The sequence below is a fragment of the Papio anubis genome, chromosome 4 (genome assembly GCF_008728515.1).
Source record: "Papio anubis isolate 15944 chromosome 4, Panubis1.0, whole genome shotgun sequence".
NCBI lineage: Eukaryota > Metazoa > Chordata > Mammalia > Primates > Cercopithecidae > Papio > Papio anubis.
The window spans coordinates 75027805-75046263 of NC_044979.1; the positions used below are offsets into that span (position 1 = coordinate 75027805).

General features: G+C 38.8%; 1 protein-coding gene across 8 annotated transcripts in view; it reads left to right on the plus strand.

Annotated features, from left to right (window-relative positions):
* Window positions 1–18459, plus strand: part of DYNC1I1 (dynein cytoplasmic 1 intermediate chain 1) — a 316442-nt gene that overhangs the window by 267594 nt on the left and 30389 nt on the right. Inside the window, exon 15 of one of the 8 annotated variants that reach the window (XM_009203367.4) lies at window positions 6000–8482. The exons of the other annotated variants lie outside the window; for them this stretch is intronic. Coding sequence (XP_009201631.2) covers window positions 6000–6116 — 117 coding nt within the window. The 3' untranslated portion in view covers window positions 6117–8482. Of the gene's footprint in view, window positions 1–5999; window positions 8483–18459 lie in introns of those variants that run through there. 8 annotated transcript variants of the gene reach the window in all.

Genomic DNA, 18459 nt, shown 5'->3' on the forward strand with positions numbered 1-18459 from the left:
GCTGAGCGTGGTGGCTCATGCCTGTAGTTTCAGCTACTCGGGAGGCTGAGGCAGGAGGATTGCTTGAACCTGGAAGGCACAGGTTGCAGTGAGCTGCTGCACTCCAGCATGGGTGACAGAGAGAGGCTACGTCCCAAAATAATAATAATAATAATAAGCTCAAAAAGATAACCAAAAAAAGATCAAAAGCAAACAACCCGACAGCAAGAAGATTTGGAAACAGAAATATGCATTTTGTACACTCTACTGCCCAAGAATTCACATGTCTAACACAATAATAAAATATTTAAAAAGAAATTCTGTATTCCAGGGGTAATGTCAAAATTAGCACAGTGAGCAAAATGACTCTCACCCTGAAGCGTATAGAAAAGTCCATATGAATTCACTTTGCGTAGCTAAATGATTGCTAGAGAGACAATAACATTTCACATCCTGAAAGAGAGAAGTGATGATTTTAAAGTTCCAAATTTAAAATGAAACTTCTCTGCATAGGATCTTAGAAATATTGCAGTTAAATGAAAAAAGCATATTTAGAGAAAATGTAATCATTGTCAATTCTCTTTGTGATTTGAATAGTTAATATTTCCATTTATTTTATGTGGTTTTATTTAAACTTTCCTTGAAGATTGAACAGGTTGAGTTTTTGAAGTGGTACCGGCTAAAGGACAAACATGATATTGCATATTTTGGGGATGTTAAGGTCCTAAACAATACCCTTTCCCATCCTATTTATCTTGTGCCTTTTTCTACCAAACTGCAGTTTCACCCTCTACAGCCTGTATTTATCCCCATGATTGCCACTAGAACTGCTTCTTCAAAAGTTGCCCTGACCTGCTTTCTTGCCTGTTCCAGGGGTCATTTTGCCATTTTCATTTTCTTTGATGACTTTGCTACTTTAATAATGTTGATTAGTCCCTTGGAACATCCTTTTTTCAATGAGGCTGCTTTTAGAGTATAGTAAAAAAAAAAAAAACTACATATTTTAGTCTACCCTTTGTGATCCTTTAAAAAATGTATTAAAAATGCATTGCCTGAATTAATTCTGTTGAGTACCAACTCTTACCTTTTACTGTATCTTAGCACATTAAATTTCCCATCCATCAAAACATGCTGGAGCTGATGCTCAGAAATAAAGTATGTACTCTTGGCTGGATTGAGACATTCATTATTCCACTCAGCTTGTCTGTTTGCTGAGGTTTTGGATAATTTTTTTTTTCCTGTGCTGCAGTTTAGTTTAGTGGCTAGACAAGTTCTGAGTCTTTGGATTTTTTTATCAATGCATCCAGTTTGGAAAGTTTCAGTGGATTCCAATTAAATGTTGGGTTAATATTTATTTTGGTCCTGGTACAACTTCAGATGGATTTAGGTTCACGATACTGTTTATGTATTTGCCAGGTCAGTCCCTTTCTTTAGACTTCAACGGGCTTATGTTTCTTCTATTTGTATTGAATATATCCTCTAAATCCTTTCTGCTCTCGACTTTTGGTTCTTAAAATTCAATTCCTTTATATCAACTGATCAGGTATATGGCCTAACTTAACCCATGTGTTTGTATTTGGTGTGGATTTTGGACACCACCCTGGGGTGCTGTCATCCAAGAACCTTTCATGATACACATTTGATTGATGGAAATGACTGACTTCCCCTGAATGTATCTTGATATTTTAGACATTGTATAATCTTTCCTAGCAGTTAACATGCATCTCAGTCCTCTAATCTTTTAACAGTGACTGCTCTGAGAATAAAATTTTCTAAGTGACTGGAGAATTATGTCTTTGCACAAATTAGAAAGATAATCTTCAATTTTCAAGCAACTACTGTGAGATCAATAAATATCACCTATTTCACTTTTACATCCTCTGCCGGGGTTAAAATATAAGATGGCTGTCTTAGCTGATTGTTTTCCCTGTTAGCTACTAGAAAAGGACGATAATTTGAATTTTATGAATAAAAAAGACAAGAAACAATTTTTCCTAAGGAAAAACATTAGTTATGTTAGCTACTAGAAAAGGACGATAATTTGAATTTTATGAATAAAAAAGACAAGAAACAATTTTTCCTAAGGAAAAACATTAGTTATTACTTTTCAAATATCTTCATTAAAACGATTATGTATTACAATAAATGTTAAGTATGGGTATATTATAAATAATACAATGATTAAAAAAACACTTTTATCTCTTGAATCACAGTGAGTATGAAACTGGGATAGAATTGCCATCCTTTCCCTGTAAGACTATGAGCTCCTTGAGAGTAAGTCCCTGTGTTTTTTGTCTGCATCCCATTAACTGGCATAGTGCTTGGGACCTGGTAGGCACTGAGTAAATCACTGAGTTAATACATGAATAAATAAATGCCGGTTTTTAAAAAGATGTACATTGAAAGTATACTATAGCAAATATTTAGTTAGCAGTGGTTTTGAGCAGTAAAATTCATAGCCATAATTTAGAAATATAATAATTAGAAAACTGAGGTTAAGCTTTAAAAATCCTACTAGGAAATATTTAAGAAACTATAATATTGAAAAAAGAAAGCAGAAGTTTGAAGGAGATTTAGTTAGGTAAAGGGAGAAAGGAAAGGGCATTCAAGCAGAATGAACAGAGTATGCAAAAACACAGACACATGAGATAGTTGGTACTCTCTAGCTGTGTGAACTTAGAAAAGTTACTTAACCTCTCTGTGCTGCAGTTTAGTCATCTCCAAAATGAGGATTAAAATACCTCCTATTTCATAAAGTTCTTGTGAAGATTAAATGAGTGAATAGTTGTAAAGATGTTAAACCATGCTAAGCATAGAGTAAGAATATTAAAGAAGTAGCAATAATAATAATTACTATTATTACTGTTAAATATCATGGTAATTGTTGCTGTTATTTTGATGCTAAAATGCTTTAGTGAGACTGGAGCAGTGGGTACAAGGTGACTGGAAGAGAATAATGAAAGGACAGCTCTGGGGACAAAATGGGATCAGATGACAAAAGGCGAAAAGGCAGCCTTGTGATGCCATGCGATGGGTGTAGACTTTCTTCGAAGATGACAAAGGTGATAGCTTATGTGAAAGTAGGGCCACATCACCTCTCGCCTGATGTCATGTAGAGTGAAGGTGGGCAGGAAGGACATCTCACCTTCCCCTCAGTATTTTGAACAGCAGTGATAGTGTAATGTTCTACCTCTGATGACTACTCTATCAAATTACCAGCAGTATTTGTGTTCCAGAGGAGCCCCTGGATACATCCCATGCATTCCCTCCTATCTCCACAGTAGTTGCTTGGATTATGAATGCACACTCTCACAATTCCACCTCATAAAATGACAGCAACTTGATTGACCGGAGTATTAACTTTTGCAATCCTTCACGAGACTGCCCTTCCCAGTTCACTACATCTAAGTTTTCAGACGAAGTCCAATTATGATTACAGTAGTCATAATAATAATTGTAGCTGCATTTAACTGAATAATCACATGTGACTGGCATTATGCCACTGATGTCACATAATTTTAAGTGTATTTCTGTAAATACACTGCCACACGACCTCATCTGGAATGGATCACTGCAGAATTATCTCATCTGGCCTTTCTGCTAGCTTTATGTTTAGTGGCTTCTATACTTTATCTTCAGTTTGGCTTTTCTTTTTATCAACTAATAATTGTTTTTAAATTTGGAGGCAAAATATATATTCCCTTCCTCATGCTTCTTGGCTCCAACAAACTCCTGTCACTAGTACTTCTAATCCTCACCCAAAACCCCATTAGTCTTTTCACACCTGCTCTCCGAAGCCCTGACTTCTCAAAAGGAATTTGAATGTGGCAAGACAAAAAGACAGAGGTACTTTCATTTGTCTTAGATCTAAGAAAAGTATATGTAGGCATATCTTAGTATATTTGAATATTTCTTTTATGATATCTATGTATTTCTTTACCTTGTTTCACAATTTAGTGAATACTTACACTTTTTTAAGAATAGGATATTCCTTTGTTCATCTTTATCCTGTGTCTAACTATGTTAGTTTGCTAGTATTACACACAATGTGGAATGAGTAGAATTTGCCCATTAGAAGTAATTACTACTTTGTCAACATGGGACAAAAAATATTGGAAGATTATTCTCATTCTTCTGGTACTTTGTAAAGAATAGATATAATAAGCATTTTGTAGTGGAAAAATAAATATAATTAATTCTCGAAGGCTTTTCTTTTTTATTATACTTCTGGAATACCTGTTCTGGGATACATGTGCAGAACGTGCAGGTTTGTTACATAGATGCCATAGGTTTGTTATATACACATGCTGTGGTGGTTTGCTGCACCCATCAGCCCGTCATCTACATTAGATATTTCTCCTAATGCTATCCCTCCCCTAGACCCTCACCCTGCGACAGACCCTGGGGTGTGATGTTCCCCTCTCTGTGTCCATATGTTCTCATTGTTTAGCTTCCACTTATGAGTGAGAACATGCAGTGTTTGGTTTTCTGTTCCTATGTTAGTGTGCTGAGAATGATAGTTTCCAGCTTCATCTATGTCCCTGCAAAGGAAATGAACTCATCCTGTTTTATGGCTGCATAGTATTCCATGGTGTATATGTGCCACTTTTTCTTTATACAGTCTATCGTTGATGGACATTTGGGTCGGTTCCAAGTCTTTGCTATTGTAAATAGTGCTGCAATAAACATACGTGTGCATGTGTCTTATAGTAGAATGATTTATAATCCTTTGGGTATATACCCAGTAATGGGATCGCTGGGTCAAATGGTATTTCTGGTTCTAGATCCTTGAGGAATCGCCACACTGTCTTCCACAATGGTTGAACTAATTTACACTCCCACCAACAGTGTAAAAGCGTTCCTATTTCTCCACATCCTCTCCAGCATCTGTTGTTTCCTGACTTTAATGATCTCCATTCTGACTGGCTTGAGATGGTATCTCATTGTGGTTTTGATTTGCATTTCTCTAATGACCAGTGATGATGAGCTTTTTTTCATGTTTGTTGGGCGCATAAATGTCTTCTTTTGAGACGTGTCTGTTTATATCCTTTGCCTACTTTTTGATGGGGTTGTTTTTTTCTTGTAAATTTGTTTAAGAGCCTTGTAGATTCTGGATATTAGCCCTTTGCCAGATGGATTGATTACAAAAATTTTCTCCCACTCTGTAGGTTGCCTCTTCACTCCGACGATAGTTTCTTTTGCTGTGCAGAAGCTCTTTAGTTTCATTAGATCTCATTTGTCAATTTTGGCTTTTGTTGCCATTGCTTTTGGTGTTTTAGTCATGAATTCTTTGCCCATGCCTATGTCCTGAATGGTATTGCCTAGGTTTTCTTCTAGGGTTTTTATGGTTTTAGATCTCATGTTTAAATCTTTACCATCTTGAGTTAATTTTTGTATACATTGTAAGGAAAGGGTCCAGTTTCTGTTTTCTGCATATGGCTAGCTAGTTTTCCCAACACCAGTTATTAAATATGGGCCCAGGGAGGGGAACATCACACACCGGGGTCTGTCGGGGGCTTGGGGATTAGACGAGGGAGAGCAGTAGGAGAAATACCTAATGTAGATGGTGGGTTGGTGGGTGCAGCAAACCACCATGGCACATGTATACCTATGTAACAAACCTGCATGTTCTGCACATGTATCCCAGAATTTAGAGTATAATAAAAAAGAATAGTTTTCAAAAAATAATTATATTTATTTTTCCACTACAAAATTCTTATTGTATTTATTCTTTACAAAGTACCAGAAGAATGAGAATAATCTTCCAATATGTTTTGTCCCATGTTGATAATAAAGTAGTAATTACTTCTAATGGGAAAATCCTACTCATTCCATATTGTGTGTAATACTAGCAAACTAATATATTTAGACACAGGATAAAGATGAACAAAGCAATATCCTATTCCAAAAAAAAAAAAAGTGTAAGTATGCACTAAATTGTGAAACAAGGTAATGAAATACATAGATGTAAAAGAAATATTGAAATATACTAAGAAAAAAACTCTTCTTTTTCTTTCCAGAGTGAAGTAACTGGCCCTCCCATAAATTCTAGGGAACCAGGCCTCAGTGTTTATTACTGGAAATGCACCAGCTTTGTGGAAGTTTCTGGAAAGGAATGTTGTGGAATTGGCGATTGAGTGAAATAGCTTTCTCTCCTGTCCCCTGGTTCACTGACTTGAACTAAACCCAAGGCAAAAGTAAGAGGAGGTCTCTTATAATCTGTCAACTTCCTTCTCACTTAGGACCTTCCTTAAGGATTAAAAACTTAACTTTTAAACCAGAGTTCCCCTTTACCTCTCTGCCAGACCCAACTACATTAAGGGATTTGACGGGTCACCAATCCAGGAGGGTTATGCATGAGACACTTGGCTTCTACCCACCTATGGAATTTAATTTATGCCTGGTTGGTTTGACTTTTTTTTCCCTCAATCACCCTCCTTTAACAAAGGCCAGTCAATGAGCTGAGTTTTGCTGTCTTCTGCTATTAGGACCATTTTCTTAAGATAGCAATCCACAGACCATCACAATGAAGTGTGTTTGTGTCTATGAGTGTGTGCCTATGTGTGATATTCTTTCTTTTTTTTTCTCACAATATTTTATGTTTATCTTGATCTGTAATAAATTAAAGTGGTCATGCTTTTCTCTAAGGATGACCTCCTCCAGCTCCAGCCAAGAAAGTCTATTTATTGGGAAAATAGTTCTTAGCAGAGAAAGACTATATCTTCTTTATCAAGTTTGTGACAAAATTATTACCAGTTTCTCTGAGGTAGGTCTCTCCCCATACTCATTCTTCCTACATAATCCTCTTAGATAATCTACCCAAAATATACTTTTCATTATGCCATTTCCTTATACTACAACATACAGTAGTGTGTATTCTATGGAACTGTAACAGGCATTTCTCAAGGGCAGGAATTCTATGATTTACTCTCTATATATATATTATATATTATATGCATATCCCATATGCATATAGTATATTTACTATATATAGTGTGTGTATGCGTGTGTGTATATATATATATACACACATATATATATGCAGAAAGTTAAAGTCAACAAGCATCTTTAGTAGGGAGGTCTTTTTAAATTTATTCTTCACGAATGAGCTGCATATATGGCATGTGAAGATTATCAGAGTGACCTAAATGCAGCATACTGAAAGAACAGTAGTCCTGAAAAACATAACTCTGGAAACTAACTGATAATTGCATTGCTTGCTTTCTTAATCATTTCAAACACCTCCACCTGCATTTCATGGTTCTTCACACTTTCAGACAGGTGTCTAACCATTGGTCTCATAAACTAGACACATAAAGGTCCAGGGGCAGCTGAAGTTACTGGAGAAGTGTGTGGTGCTCCTGGGTGTAGGAACTCCAGGGAAAATTAAAGAAATTGTTAAACAAGGTGTCCTTAACTTGAACCCCTTAAAGTTTCTGAGTTTTAACTGGAACTGGAGAGATCAGAAGTTGAGGAGTATGAGGAAAGTATTTGAACTTCTGGAAACAGGTGTGCTCAGTCTCTGAGAGTCAGAATCCTTGAAACTGGGCCTTTTCTAAGTCTGCGTTCTAATGAAGATTCCAGTTTTCACAGTAGAAGTTAAAGAAAAAAATGTCTAGAAAGGAGTGATTTAGAGATCCTTCTAGGCCTATATTTTTCACATCTTATATTAATTGTAATTGGGTCAGTTAGAATTTGGTCTATTAAATAAAATGGTTTAATATTTTGAACTGTCCACCTATTCTTACATGTCATTTAGTAGTGCACTCAGATGCCTAAATTATCTACCAGGTTTTTTATGGCTCAATAATGCAACACTCCTATAGTCAGAAAACGATTATCATAATTTTAATCAGCACCAGAAAATTTAATACCTAAATGCAATGTAAATATTTTTATTGTATTTATGTGTTAATTGTTTCCCTCTTTTCCACTAAACTATAGCTTCCTAAGGTCAGCGATCATATTTTACATCTATCCTTTACTCTCCATAGCTCTCAGTCAGGGTTCTAAATGATTAATATGTCATTTAGGCTGATTGTCTTATTGATCAATTACATATCAATTAAATTAAGCTACCAGCAGTCATATTTCTGGCAACAGTTATAGGACAGAGTAATCTCTGAGGTTTTATATTTATTGTGAATTTATTTCCATCCTCATTTGGACACCCTAGTGACTGAAACACAACTGACTCCTATGGACCTACAGAAACACCTCAGTCCATTCCTTATTGATGTCTCTGATTACTCCGTTCTCCATTTATCACCTTTTTTTCTTACTCCATTGATCTTTCCTCTTCTGTCCAATCAAATGTACAGTGTTCACATACCAACCAACATGTTATCATTACAAAACATGCAAGAATAACAGTGCAAATGTAATTGACATTCCGCCATGAAGTAAAAGCAAATATTGCCTTCTCTATCCTTCTGGTCAAAAGAATACTAGATTTGTTAGATTGTATCAATTATTTATTCATTAAAGCAGCATTCATGGAGAACGTAATGTGTTTTTAAATTCATGCTTTGTGTTTTTAACTTTGATAAGAATAGAAACGTGACACGATCTCTGTTGCCAACAGGTTCATAGCCTACATCTTACTACTAAAACTTGTATCAATAGAACTCCTTTTAAAAGAAATGTTTTTGGCCACCTTTAGTATTGCCTGAAGTTAGTTTCATTATAATGTAACTTAAATACATCTAGACAAAGAACAAGTTATACATTCCTTATACTTATTCATTCAATACATGACCATTTATTGAGAGCTTACTATAGTTCAGGTACTGGGAATATCACAGTGACAAGGGCAGATAAAACCCTCCTGACTTCACAAACTGTTTATTCTGGTGGGAAGAAACAGTGTGGAAACCAAAGAAACAAATATAGTTAATTCTCTTTTTTCACCCAAGCTGGGGTGCAGCAGTGTGATCTCAGCTCACTGCAACCTCCGCCTCCCGGGTTCAAGCGATTCTCCTGCCTCAGCGTACCGAAGCAGGAGGTTACAGGCATGTGCTACCATGCCTGGCTAAATTTTTTTTTTTTTTTTTAAATGGAGACAGGGTTTCACCATGTTGGCCAGGCTGGTCTGGAACCCCTGACCTCAGGTGATCCACCCACCTTGGCCTCTCAAAGTGCTAGGATTACAGGGGTAAGCCACCACACACGGCCAGTTAATTCTTGTTATATACAACAGTTGTATTCTATAAAGTTGCCACAAACGCTAAATTGACAAATACTAAATGAACCATTGCTTCTGAGGGAGATACTGGATTTGGTTCCTATGAGCTTCTAGTTACAACATTTTCATCAACCTATGAATACATGATCTTCTTGGATGTGTGATTCTGTTGAAAGACACTTGATTTAATATGTATTGTTGGTTCATTGACATTGGGATCCTTAGCCAGTAGCTCATGCCTGAAGGAAGCTTGTTTAACACATGTATTTTTCCAGTAGGGCACATCACAGCCTTCTGGCACGTAGGAACACTAGACAGCACTTCAGCACTATGCTTGGGGCCATTCTAAACAGCGAAATCGGAAAAAAAAAATGCAAAAACCATGGCACCAAATAGACTACAACAACAACATATTGTAAGACTATTGTTTACAATATGAGAGCTGAAACAAGAAAGGAGTGTAGTCTTATTCTGTCTCAGCTGGGAACAGGTATATCAGGGGACTCAAATTTTTTGCCACTCTTTGCTTATTCATGAAGGATCTAGGAATATTTATTTTGGGGTTACAAATAAATTTCAGAAAGTAGGAGAATTTGCAACCATGGAATCCATGAAAAATGAGGAATGATTGCGTATAATAAATATCGGACAGTAATGAATGCTGCCAAAAAAATGAAACAGATCTGGAGACTGATGGGGATTTGGGAGAACTATTTGAAGTGGGTGACTAGGACAGTCTGCCCTGAGGAGGGGACACTTTCATAGATATGAATCTTGAAAAGTAGTTAGCCCTGTGAAGGTGGAGGACAGAGGGAGCAGGTGTGAAAGTCTGTGAATCAGGAGCAAGCTTGACTTGGCTTGTGTGAGAAACAGGACAGAGGTCTTCATGCTTGCAACAACAACAAAAAAAAACTGAACCAACAGAAGATGAGCTTGGAAAGCTGATCGGGGTGAGATAATGTGTGGTCTTTTTGGTCTACTAAGTGGTTTAGACTCTGTTCTAAAGGGCAATGAGAAGCCACTGAGGGGTTTAAAATATATTTGAGCTATAGCTTATTAGATAATTTTACAGCCCTCCCCCAAAGTTTACAAATCAAATTTACCCCCAAACAATACCATGTAAATGAATCACATTAACTTAATGTGACAAGTGATGCTTCACTGAAACTAAAGTTCTGTTCACAGTGTGACTATTGGGCTGACTTCCCTGGTGCAGGTTCTTCCCAGTTCAGCGGCCTTCGTGACCCTGTGTGGGTGATGGCTCCAAGAACCACCCTCCTGTGGCACAAATCCATCATTACATATTCATGATTCCTGGGTGTAGTCTCTTCCCCCAAGTCTGTCATGACTAGCAAAGACACTCCAGCAGGCCTGGAGTCCTACATACATGGTTATAAGGCAGCAGGAAGCAGGCGATCCCTAGCATGGTTTTTTGACTCTCACCTAAAGAAAAACATAAAATGAATGTTTCCATTAGAGAACTCATAGATACCCCACGATCCCTCAAGAAGGAAACCCACATCCCTGCAAATTGTTTGAAAACCTTGCTCTCACAGAGGATTATTAGGGCAGTGAAAGTATTCTGTATGATGCTGTAATGGTGGATACGTGTCATGATAAATATGTCCAAACCCATAGAATGTACCATACCAAGTGTGAACGCTGATGTGAACTATGGAGTCTGGATGACAATGATGTGTCAGTGTGGATCCATCAGCTGTAACAAATGCACCTCTCTGGTAGGAGATATTTACAATGGGGGAGGCTGTGCATGTGTGGGGGAAAGGAGTATATGGGAAATCTCTGTATACTTTCTATTTAATTTTGCTGCGAACCTAAAACTGCTCTTAAAAATGAAGTCTAAAAAAAAAAAAAAAAAAACCCTTGCTGTACATGCAAAACTAAATGACACTTCAGTAATGAAGGAAGAATATATTTAAAAACTATAACACCATAAGACAGACACCAAGGCAGCCGCAAAATGGAACACCGGAAAAGAAGTCAGAAAACAATGGCTGAGGCCTGGAGAAAAGGAGACATCCCTGTGTGTTCTGTCAGTGTTTGAGAGGGGATTGTGGGGTGAGGGAGGACTTTATCTGGATGGCGAGATCAGACCCTTTGCGAGGAGAGAGAATAGTACATTCTCTAAGAGCAGAAAGCAGCATGAACAAAGGCTTGGAGACCAGAATGTATTCAGTGTGTGGAGGAGACGGTGAATGCAGCCGACTGGCTGGAGCAGAGGGTTTTAATTAAGGAGCGACGGGGAAAACACACTTGGAACGCCTGGTCCTGCCATTTCAGCACGAATCTGCCCGGTGGGATCAGATGGTGGTATTCATAGCCCTGGACTGTCTTGTTACAGTGCTGGCTGTGGGATCTGTAGCATGGAGGTACTTTCTCAATGTAGCTATTTGTACTGAGCCTGTCACTAGCTCGGTGAGAGGTGGAAATTACTTGACAGTCTCTCCGGGCTCTCACCCATCCAAAGCGTGAGAGAGAGTGGGGAGTGTCAGAGTGGGTGGGCGGTGGGGAAAGTGAATTCTTAAGAACTAGAGCTTTCAGTGAAGGAGAATAAAGGGCATGAGGAGGCTTACCCAGAGTTGGGCGGCAGTCATGCCAGGCAAGCAGGCCCCCACAGTGGAATCTCTGAACCCTCACACTTCCCAATAGTGAGCCCTTCAGTCCCAGAGTGCTCGATTTGGTATGGAAAAAGTCTCTCTCTCTCTCTCTCACACACACACACACACACACACTCCAATTTATCAAAAATCACTTTGGAATTTTAAATCTCAGCTGATGACCTTTCTCAGAATAAAAAAGTCGCATTTTCGTTCTATGGGTTCCCTATTAAATTGCAAATGTAGACTATTTGGCATGTGCAGTTCACCCATTTAAACCCATTTGACTTTGTAAGGCGGGGCGATAACATTTTGGATTTCATTTTTGTTTGTCCTATAAGAGTCTTGAGCTTTAGCCAAAAACCCAGGCCTTGGATGAGTGTGCTTTAGACCTCACTTTTTGTCACGAAGCCAAGTGGACTTGGGAGAGAGGGTGGAGCGGTCTGTTGAGACATGATTTTTAGTTTTGCCCTTCGCCTCTGGAGCCAGGGCCCTGGCCCACGTCCAGCCGCACAAAGAGATGATGGTATTTTCTAGGTAATTTTAAGGAGCACAAACCTAAAGTAAAGTCAGGTGGTTTCAAGTCTGCACTGAATTTTTCATGTTAAGGATTTATCATGATTTGGGTTTTCAGCAGAGCTGTATTTTAAATGATGAAGGGAGCTGTATTCCTGTATTCTTCTGGAGACAGGCATGTTTTGGTTGTTTGCTAATGACCTCTGGTTTTGCTTATGGAGAGTTTTGTTAACAAATGGAAATTTAGCAAAATAGAATATTTTCTTTCTTTTTTTTTTTTTCTTTTTTCTTTTGTTTTTTTTTTCCTAAACAATGGGAACCCTCGCAGTAAACTGTCAAAACCAGGCTATGGATATTGGTTATTGTAGCATCATTAGTACTTTGTAAAGATAAGTTAGTCACTTTGGCAATCACACATATTCTTCTGATCTTCTGTCTTTGCTCTTAAACAGAGCCTTAGCCTTGCTGTTTGATAGATCGTATTGTTAAGAGAAGAGAACTGCAGAAATGTATTCAAAAATTCTTCATAATTTTTCCAACCTCAGGAACCTATTCAACAGTAATTAGCCTTGAAGGCAGCTGATTAAGGACACCCCAGTAGGGGGCTGCTCTTGAGTTTAAAGGTTAACACCAAGCTCTGTGTGAGAGAGTTTCAGCTTTAGGACTCTGGTCAAGTTCTGCCTACCCTAGCCTGCTTGCTTGCCTTGTCTTTTCGTACTCTCTCTCCCAACTCACTCCCCATCTCACCCTGTAGCCACCATTTCTAAAATAAAAAGAAGTCTGCAGAGGGTGACAAAATTAAACCAAATGAAACTTTAAACTCCAATGCAGAAGACTTCTGTCTCAGGAAAAAGTAGCTGTCTTCAAGGCAAAACTGACTGACTGGATTGAACTGAATTATAATTTCTGGTTCAAGCTGAGTTGTGTCCCTGGAGTGGTTTGACCTGTTCGTATTAGCTTTCCACTGTCCATCCATATTTGTCCCGGTGGTATCAAGAACATCGCAGAACTATGGGTATAACTTAAAGCTAAGTTGAAAAGAGGCTCTGCTGTCTTCAGAAAGGGGAATTTATGTGTATGTGTGTGTGTGTGTGTGTGTGTGTATATATATATATATATCTTTCTTTCTTTCTTTCATTACAGGCAGCCTGCCTTCTTCAATGGAGGCACAGTATAGCTGATGGTTGAGCCATAGTCATTGATTGCAAAGGGATGTGTTTAGGAAGGAGAGAAATAGCTGCTCAGAAATTGCCTTCTGTCTCTCTCAAATTGCACTGTTGGGGGAATTACGTAAGTGCAGAATTGTGGGGAAGTGTGCCCATGTAGGTGTGCATTACAGGCCAAGAGGGAAAAAAAGAGTCTGCCTTCTCTTCTCCTTTGAGAGTTACGTTAGTTTGTTAGGGCTGCCGTAAGAAACTACCACAACTTGGTTTAAACAACAGAAATCCATCCTCTCAAAGTTCTGGAGGCTAGAAGTTCAAGATCAAGGTGTCATCAGGGTTGGTTTCCTCTGAAGCCTCTCGCTTTGATTTGTAGGTGGCTGCCTTCTCCCTGTGTCTTCACATGGGCTTCCCTCTGTACACATTTGTGTCCTAATCTCCTCTTTTTATAAGGACACCAGTCATACTGGATTATTGCCCACCCATACAACCTCATTGAATCTTAATTACTTCTTTAAAGACCTTACTTCCACAGTCTCATATTCCAAGGTACTGGGATTAGGATATCACCATATGAATTTGGTGATGGAGGGAGAGGGCGATAAGTCCACCCATAAGAGCTAAAGATATTTCATTATCACAATTGACTCTTGGTTATGGACAAATAAAGAGTTAACCGTAATGAACTTTCTATAAGTCCTTTTCACTACCACCGCTTCCTAATCCTAGTACTGAAGTGCTCCAGTCTCTCCAAGGCTGAATCCCAGAGGCAACAGAACCTTAGGGGACCCATGGATGTCGAGGGAAAGTAGCGGGAACGTTGATGCAATGTGGTTAGCATGAGAGGTGGCTTGGCTCATGCTGAATACAGAGACCAATGATCACCATCTTCAGAATACATTTACTGACTGGTGCAGGGTATTTAGTTGCCCTGTGGTGCTGGTTTGGATTCAGGCTTCTTTAGAGTCAGTGCTTGTTTCCAGGCATCATTGTTCTTCTCCAGACAAAACGTATCAGAATATTTCATGGAAAGATATATTCCTCTCTCTCTCTCTCTCTCTCTCTCTCTCTCTCTCTCTCAGTGTCTCTCCAATTGAAATTTGTGTGTTTCAGGTACATACTGATGCTTTAAGTCAAAGGATAAGTTCATTTGTTTTTAATGAGATAAAATTAATCACACATTTAGTTTCCATTGCTTTGTCCCTGTGATCCACAGGATATTTCTGGCTAGATTTCCTACTATCCAACTCACTAGCAGCCTGCGTTTCATGACTATTTTTCATATAGCTTTCTTGCTCAGAAGCAGTTTCCTGATCTTTTCCCATGGTGTTCAAACATGCTGAAATCTTTGCCATGACTGGGCAGCAACTGTGACTTTCATCAGAGGTTAGATCTCAAGGTACCAAAGTAAGAGGAAGTAACATGCTGGAAGCACAATAGTTAACCCAAGGAGGATGCCAAATCAAAAATCGATTTGAGAAAGTAGAGGTTCATTCCTGGGGAGTCTAGGAAAGCCCAAGCCCAGAGCATCAGAGAAAGGCTGAAGGCTCTGTTCACAGGTGTCAGGCAGAAATAGGACTGAACTCAAGGCTGCATTCACCACCTAATTACAGTCCATCTTATCTGCCTTCCGTTTGCCAGACTGTACGCCAAAGTGCTTGAGACACAAAACCAGGTAAGAAATGGTCCAAAAAATCAAGGATGGTATACCTAAATGGACAGTGGATGGTCCCTAGACACACACTCATGTAGTAGTATTATGATCTGCTTAGATATTAGTGGTTGATGGTTAGATGGGTTAGATTAAAATATCACAAACATGGCCTAAAATTTGGATTAGCTTGCAAACCACTTGAAGAATCAGCGTGCATCCACACGGACCATTGCCACATTTCCCAACCACCCTCAACCAACCATATCAGTCTTCCAACACTTCTCTGTTCAAGGCCATCAACGAGTTCCTAATTGCTACATGCAGTGGTTTTTTGGTATCACCCACCCCTCATTCCTGCAGCTCTCTCTAGCCCACTTATGTTCCCCTGCTTTGTCTAGGTCCTCTCCACTGGTTCTGTCTCTTCTACTGTCTCAGCCCAAATGTTCAAAATTTCCTCCATAGTCCTTCTCCTCCATCCTCCCCACTCTTTTCTTTTTTTCTTTTTGAAACAAGGCCTCTCTCTGTGGCCTAGGCTGGAGTTCAGTGGTATAATCACGGCTCACTGCAGCCTCTATCTCCAGGATTCAGTTGATCCTCCCACCTCAGCCTTCCAAATAGCTGGGACTACAGGTGTTCATCACCACACCTGGCTAAATTTTTGGTTTGTTCGTTTGTTTGTTTGTTTTGTACAGACAGGGTTTCGCCATGTTGCCCAGGCTGGTCTCAAACTCCTTGGCTCAAGCAATCTGCCTGCTTTGGTCTCCCAAAGTGCTGGGATTACAGGCGTGAGCCACCATGCCGAGCATCCTGGCTCTTTCCTCTCCCACAGCACCTTCTGTGACTGATTCTTTAGTGTGCACTTCAAGCCCACCCTCTCTTTCAACTTCAGACCTGCACTTCCACTGTCAGCTTAACCTGAGTGTCTCCACCAGAGGCTCAAACGCACTGTGTTTAAAATACAGATCAGATCTTCCTCTGTTTCTCCATTTTTTCTATTTTCTACTCATTTAATGGTATTCATCATTCAGTTGACTGCACTAGAAAAGCCAAAAACACTCTCGTGAATGTTAAACATCTCTGAATCTGTTTAGCACATAGCACATTTATCAATGCACATTTAATACATTAATAGGTAATTGCGGCAAAAAGTCTTAACTACATACCCAAGACTTTTCATAACACACCCCACTTTTCCCCTACCCAAACCAAAATTATTTTGTTTTCATTATTTCTTAGGACAAATCCTCAGAGTTCACTCAGGCTGTCCCCACCTCTCACCTTTATATCCGTCTAGGAATAACATACTGACTTAGCCAGGTTTTTGCATATTTTGCTTTCCTCTTCTTGACTGTTTTCCTTACCATCTGTCAAAGTCTATGTATCTTTCAAGGCAGGTCCCCTCACCTGCCCTAGATAATACGGTCCTTGACCACATCAGACCCTGGTAACACCAACACACCACTACCGCCCCCAATCTTCACATTCCTCTGGCACCTAACATCTGTACCACAGAATTTAGCACCTGGCTACATACTTGTTCTCTTTCTTTGGTATAAACAAGGCAGAGAGCCAGTCTGTTTTCCAGTGATTCGCAGACATGGTAGATTCCTCCCAGAGTTGTTCCCAGAATTGTGTCTTTGAGAGGGAATTTGTATTCTTCCTTTCTTCAGATGGTAAAAATCCGGGTACCTCCTTGTGATATGATGTGTTTTCCCTTTTGTCTTAGTTATCAGGAAATTTAGAGCTGTTTCAGAACCATATTGTAATAATCAGCTTATCTCAGGATCCTGGTAATAGCTATGTATTCTACCTGCCTTCTTTAGAACTCTGTTGTGTGTTTGTTCTTAATTTTGCAGTATATTTAACTTGTAAGACTCCATAAATCCTTTTAGAACAAAGTAAGAAAACAGATCCCCAAATAAGCAATATTCTTCTCTTATTATATCATAATTTTCATTCTCTTACCTGGATTGTTTGTGCTTGAGAACAAAATCAGATCTTGTATTTCTTTTGATTACCCAAAGTAGAAAGCATATGTTAGGTCCTTAATAAATCATTGCTGAAATATGTGCTTTGTTAAAGTAAGTTGGATTATTTTAAATTGAGACAGAAACATCTCCTAAAATGACATCATTCTAACAAAGGAACCTTAGCGTGTTTTATTTCTGCTAACGGCAGGAGAAATAAACATCTTCTGATATTTTGAACATATTGGTAAATGTTCAAAATATCAGAAGAAAAACATGATAAAAATAAAAAGTTGAAGTTTTAGCTATCACCGGCATCTAGACATAAGACTTGAAACAGGCAAGAGGATTAACAAAATCAATAGTTTACTGCCAGTAACACTTACCAGATAACAGAGTGCATTTTTTCCCCCGCAACCCCAAAGCCCTGCTGGCTGCCTTTCTAATAAACACAATGTTCAGGTGGTGTCTGACTTATTTTTTTTCTTCCCTTATCCCCATTTTCACTCCCCCTTCCTAACATAAGATGGCAAACATTAAAATTGGCTTTCAATAAAACTACCTGTGCCAGTCATCAAATTCTTTTCTTTCTTTCCTTTTTTTTTTTTTTTTGATTTCTTCTTAAAGCTCACCCAGGGAGAATCTTTTGACGTTGAAAGAAACCACAAGAATGTAATCAAAGTCACCTCCAGACTTGGCCTGTGTTCATACTTCCTGTCCTTTTACCTCCACCTCTACCCTACCCACCCACAAACATTCATACATTCATCCACCAACACGTACCTATGGCTGTTAAATATGTATGCAGACTTGTGAATAATTCATAAAAGTACAAACACTTTTGAGACTTGAAATTTATTCAGCTGACTGGGCTTTACCATTGTCCAACAAGTAGGGACTTAGTGAGTCCTTTCTTTTGCTCCTTTAACCAGAGTGGAAATGTTTTCCTTTTCATTGTAATGATATACTAAACGAGTTGCCTTCCCCAACCTCCTCCTCCTAAGTAATAACATTGCGGAGAGAGCGCACACACTTAGAGAGAAAGAGAGAATGAGAATAACAAATACAACTATCTACATAATTATGAGATCAAAGATGTCCCCACCCCACCTTTCTGCTCTAATTTACATTTTAGTCTAATGTTGGAAGATAAATTAAAACTCATCTTTATCCCCAAAGTAGCCATTTTTGTACCAAACCAATGTGGGTCCATCCTGACCAGCCTCCTGTGACCTGAACCTTGCAAATTGTCCAGGACCCATAATTAATACTAGACTATTTTCCCACTGCCACTTCCAGCATCCTGAATCACCTCACATTTAGAGCATATTTGTTTCTTGAACAGAAATTGATTTCCATTTGGCTTTAGTGAAACAGAATA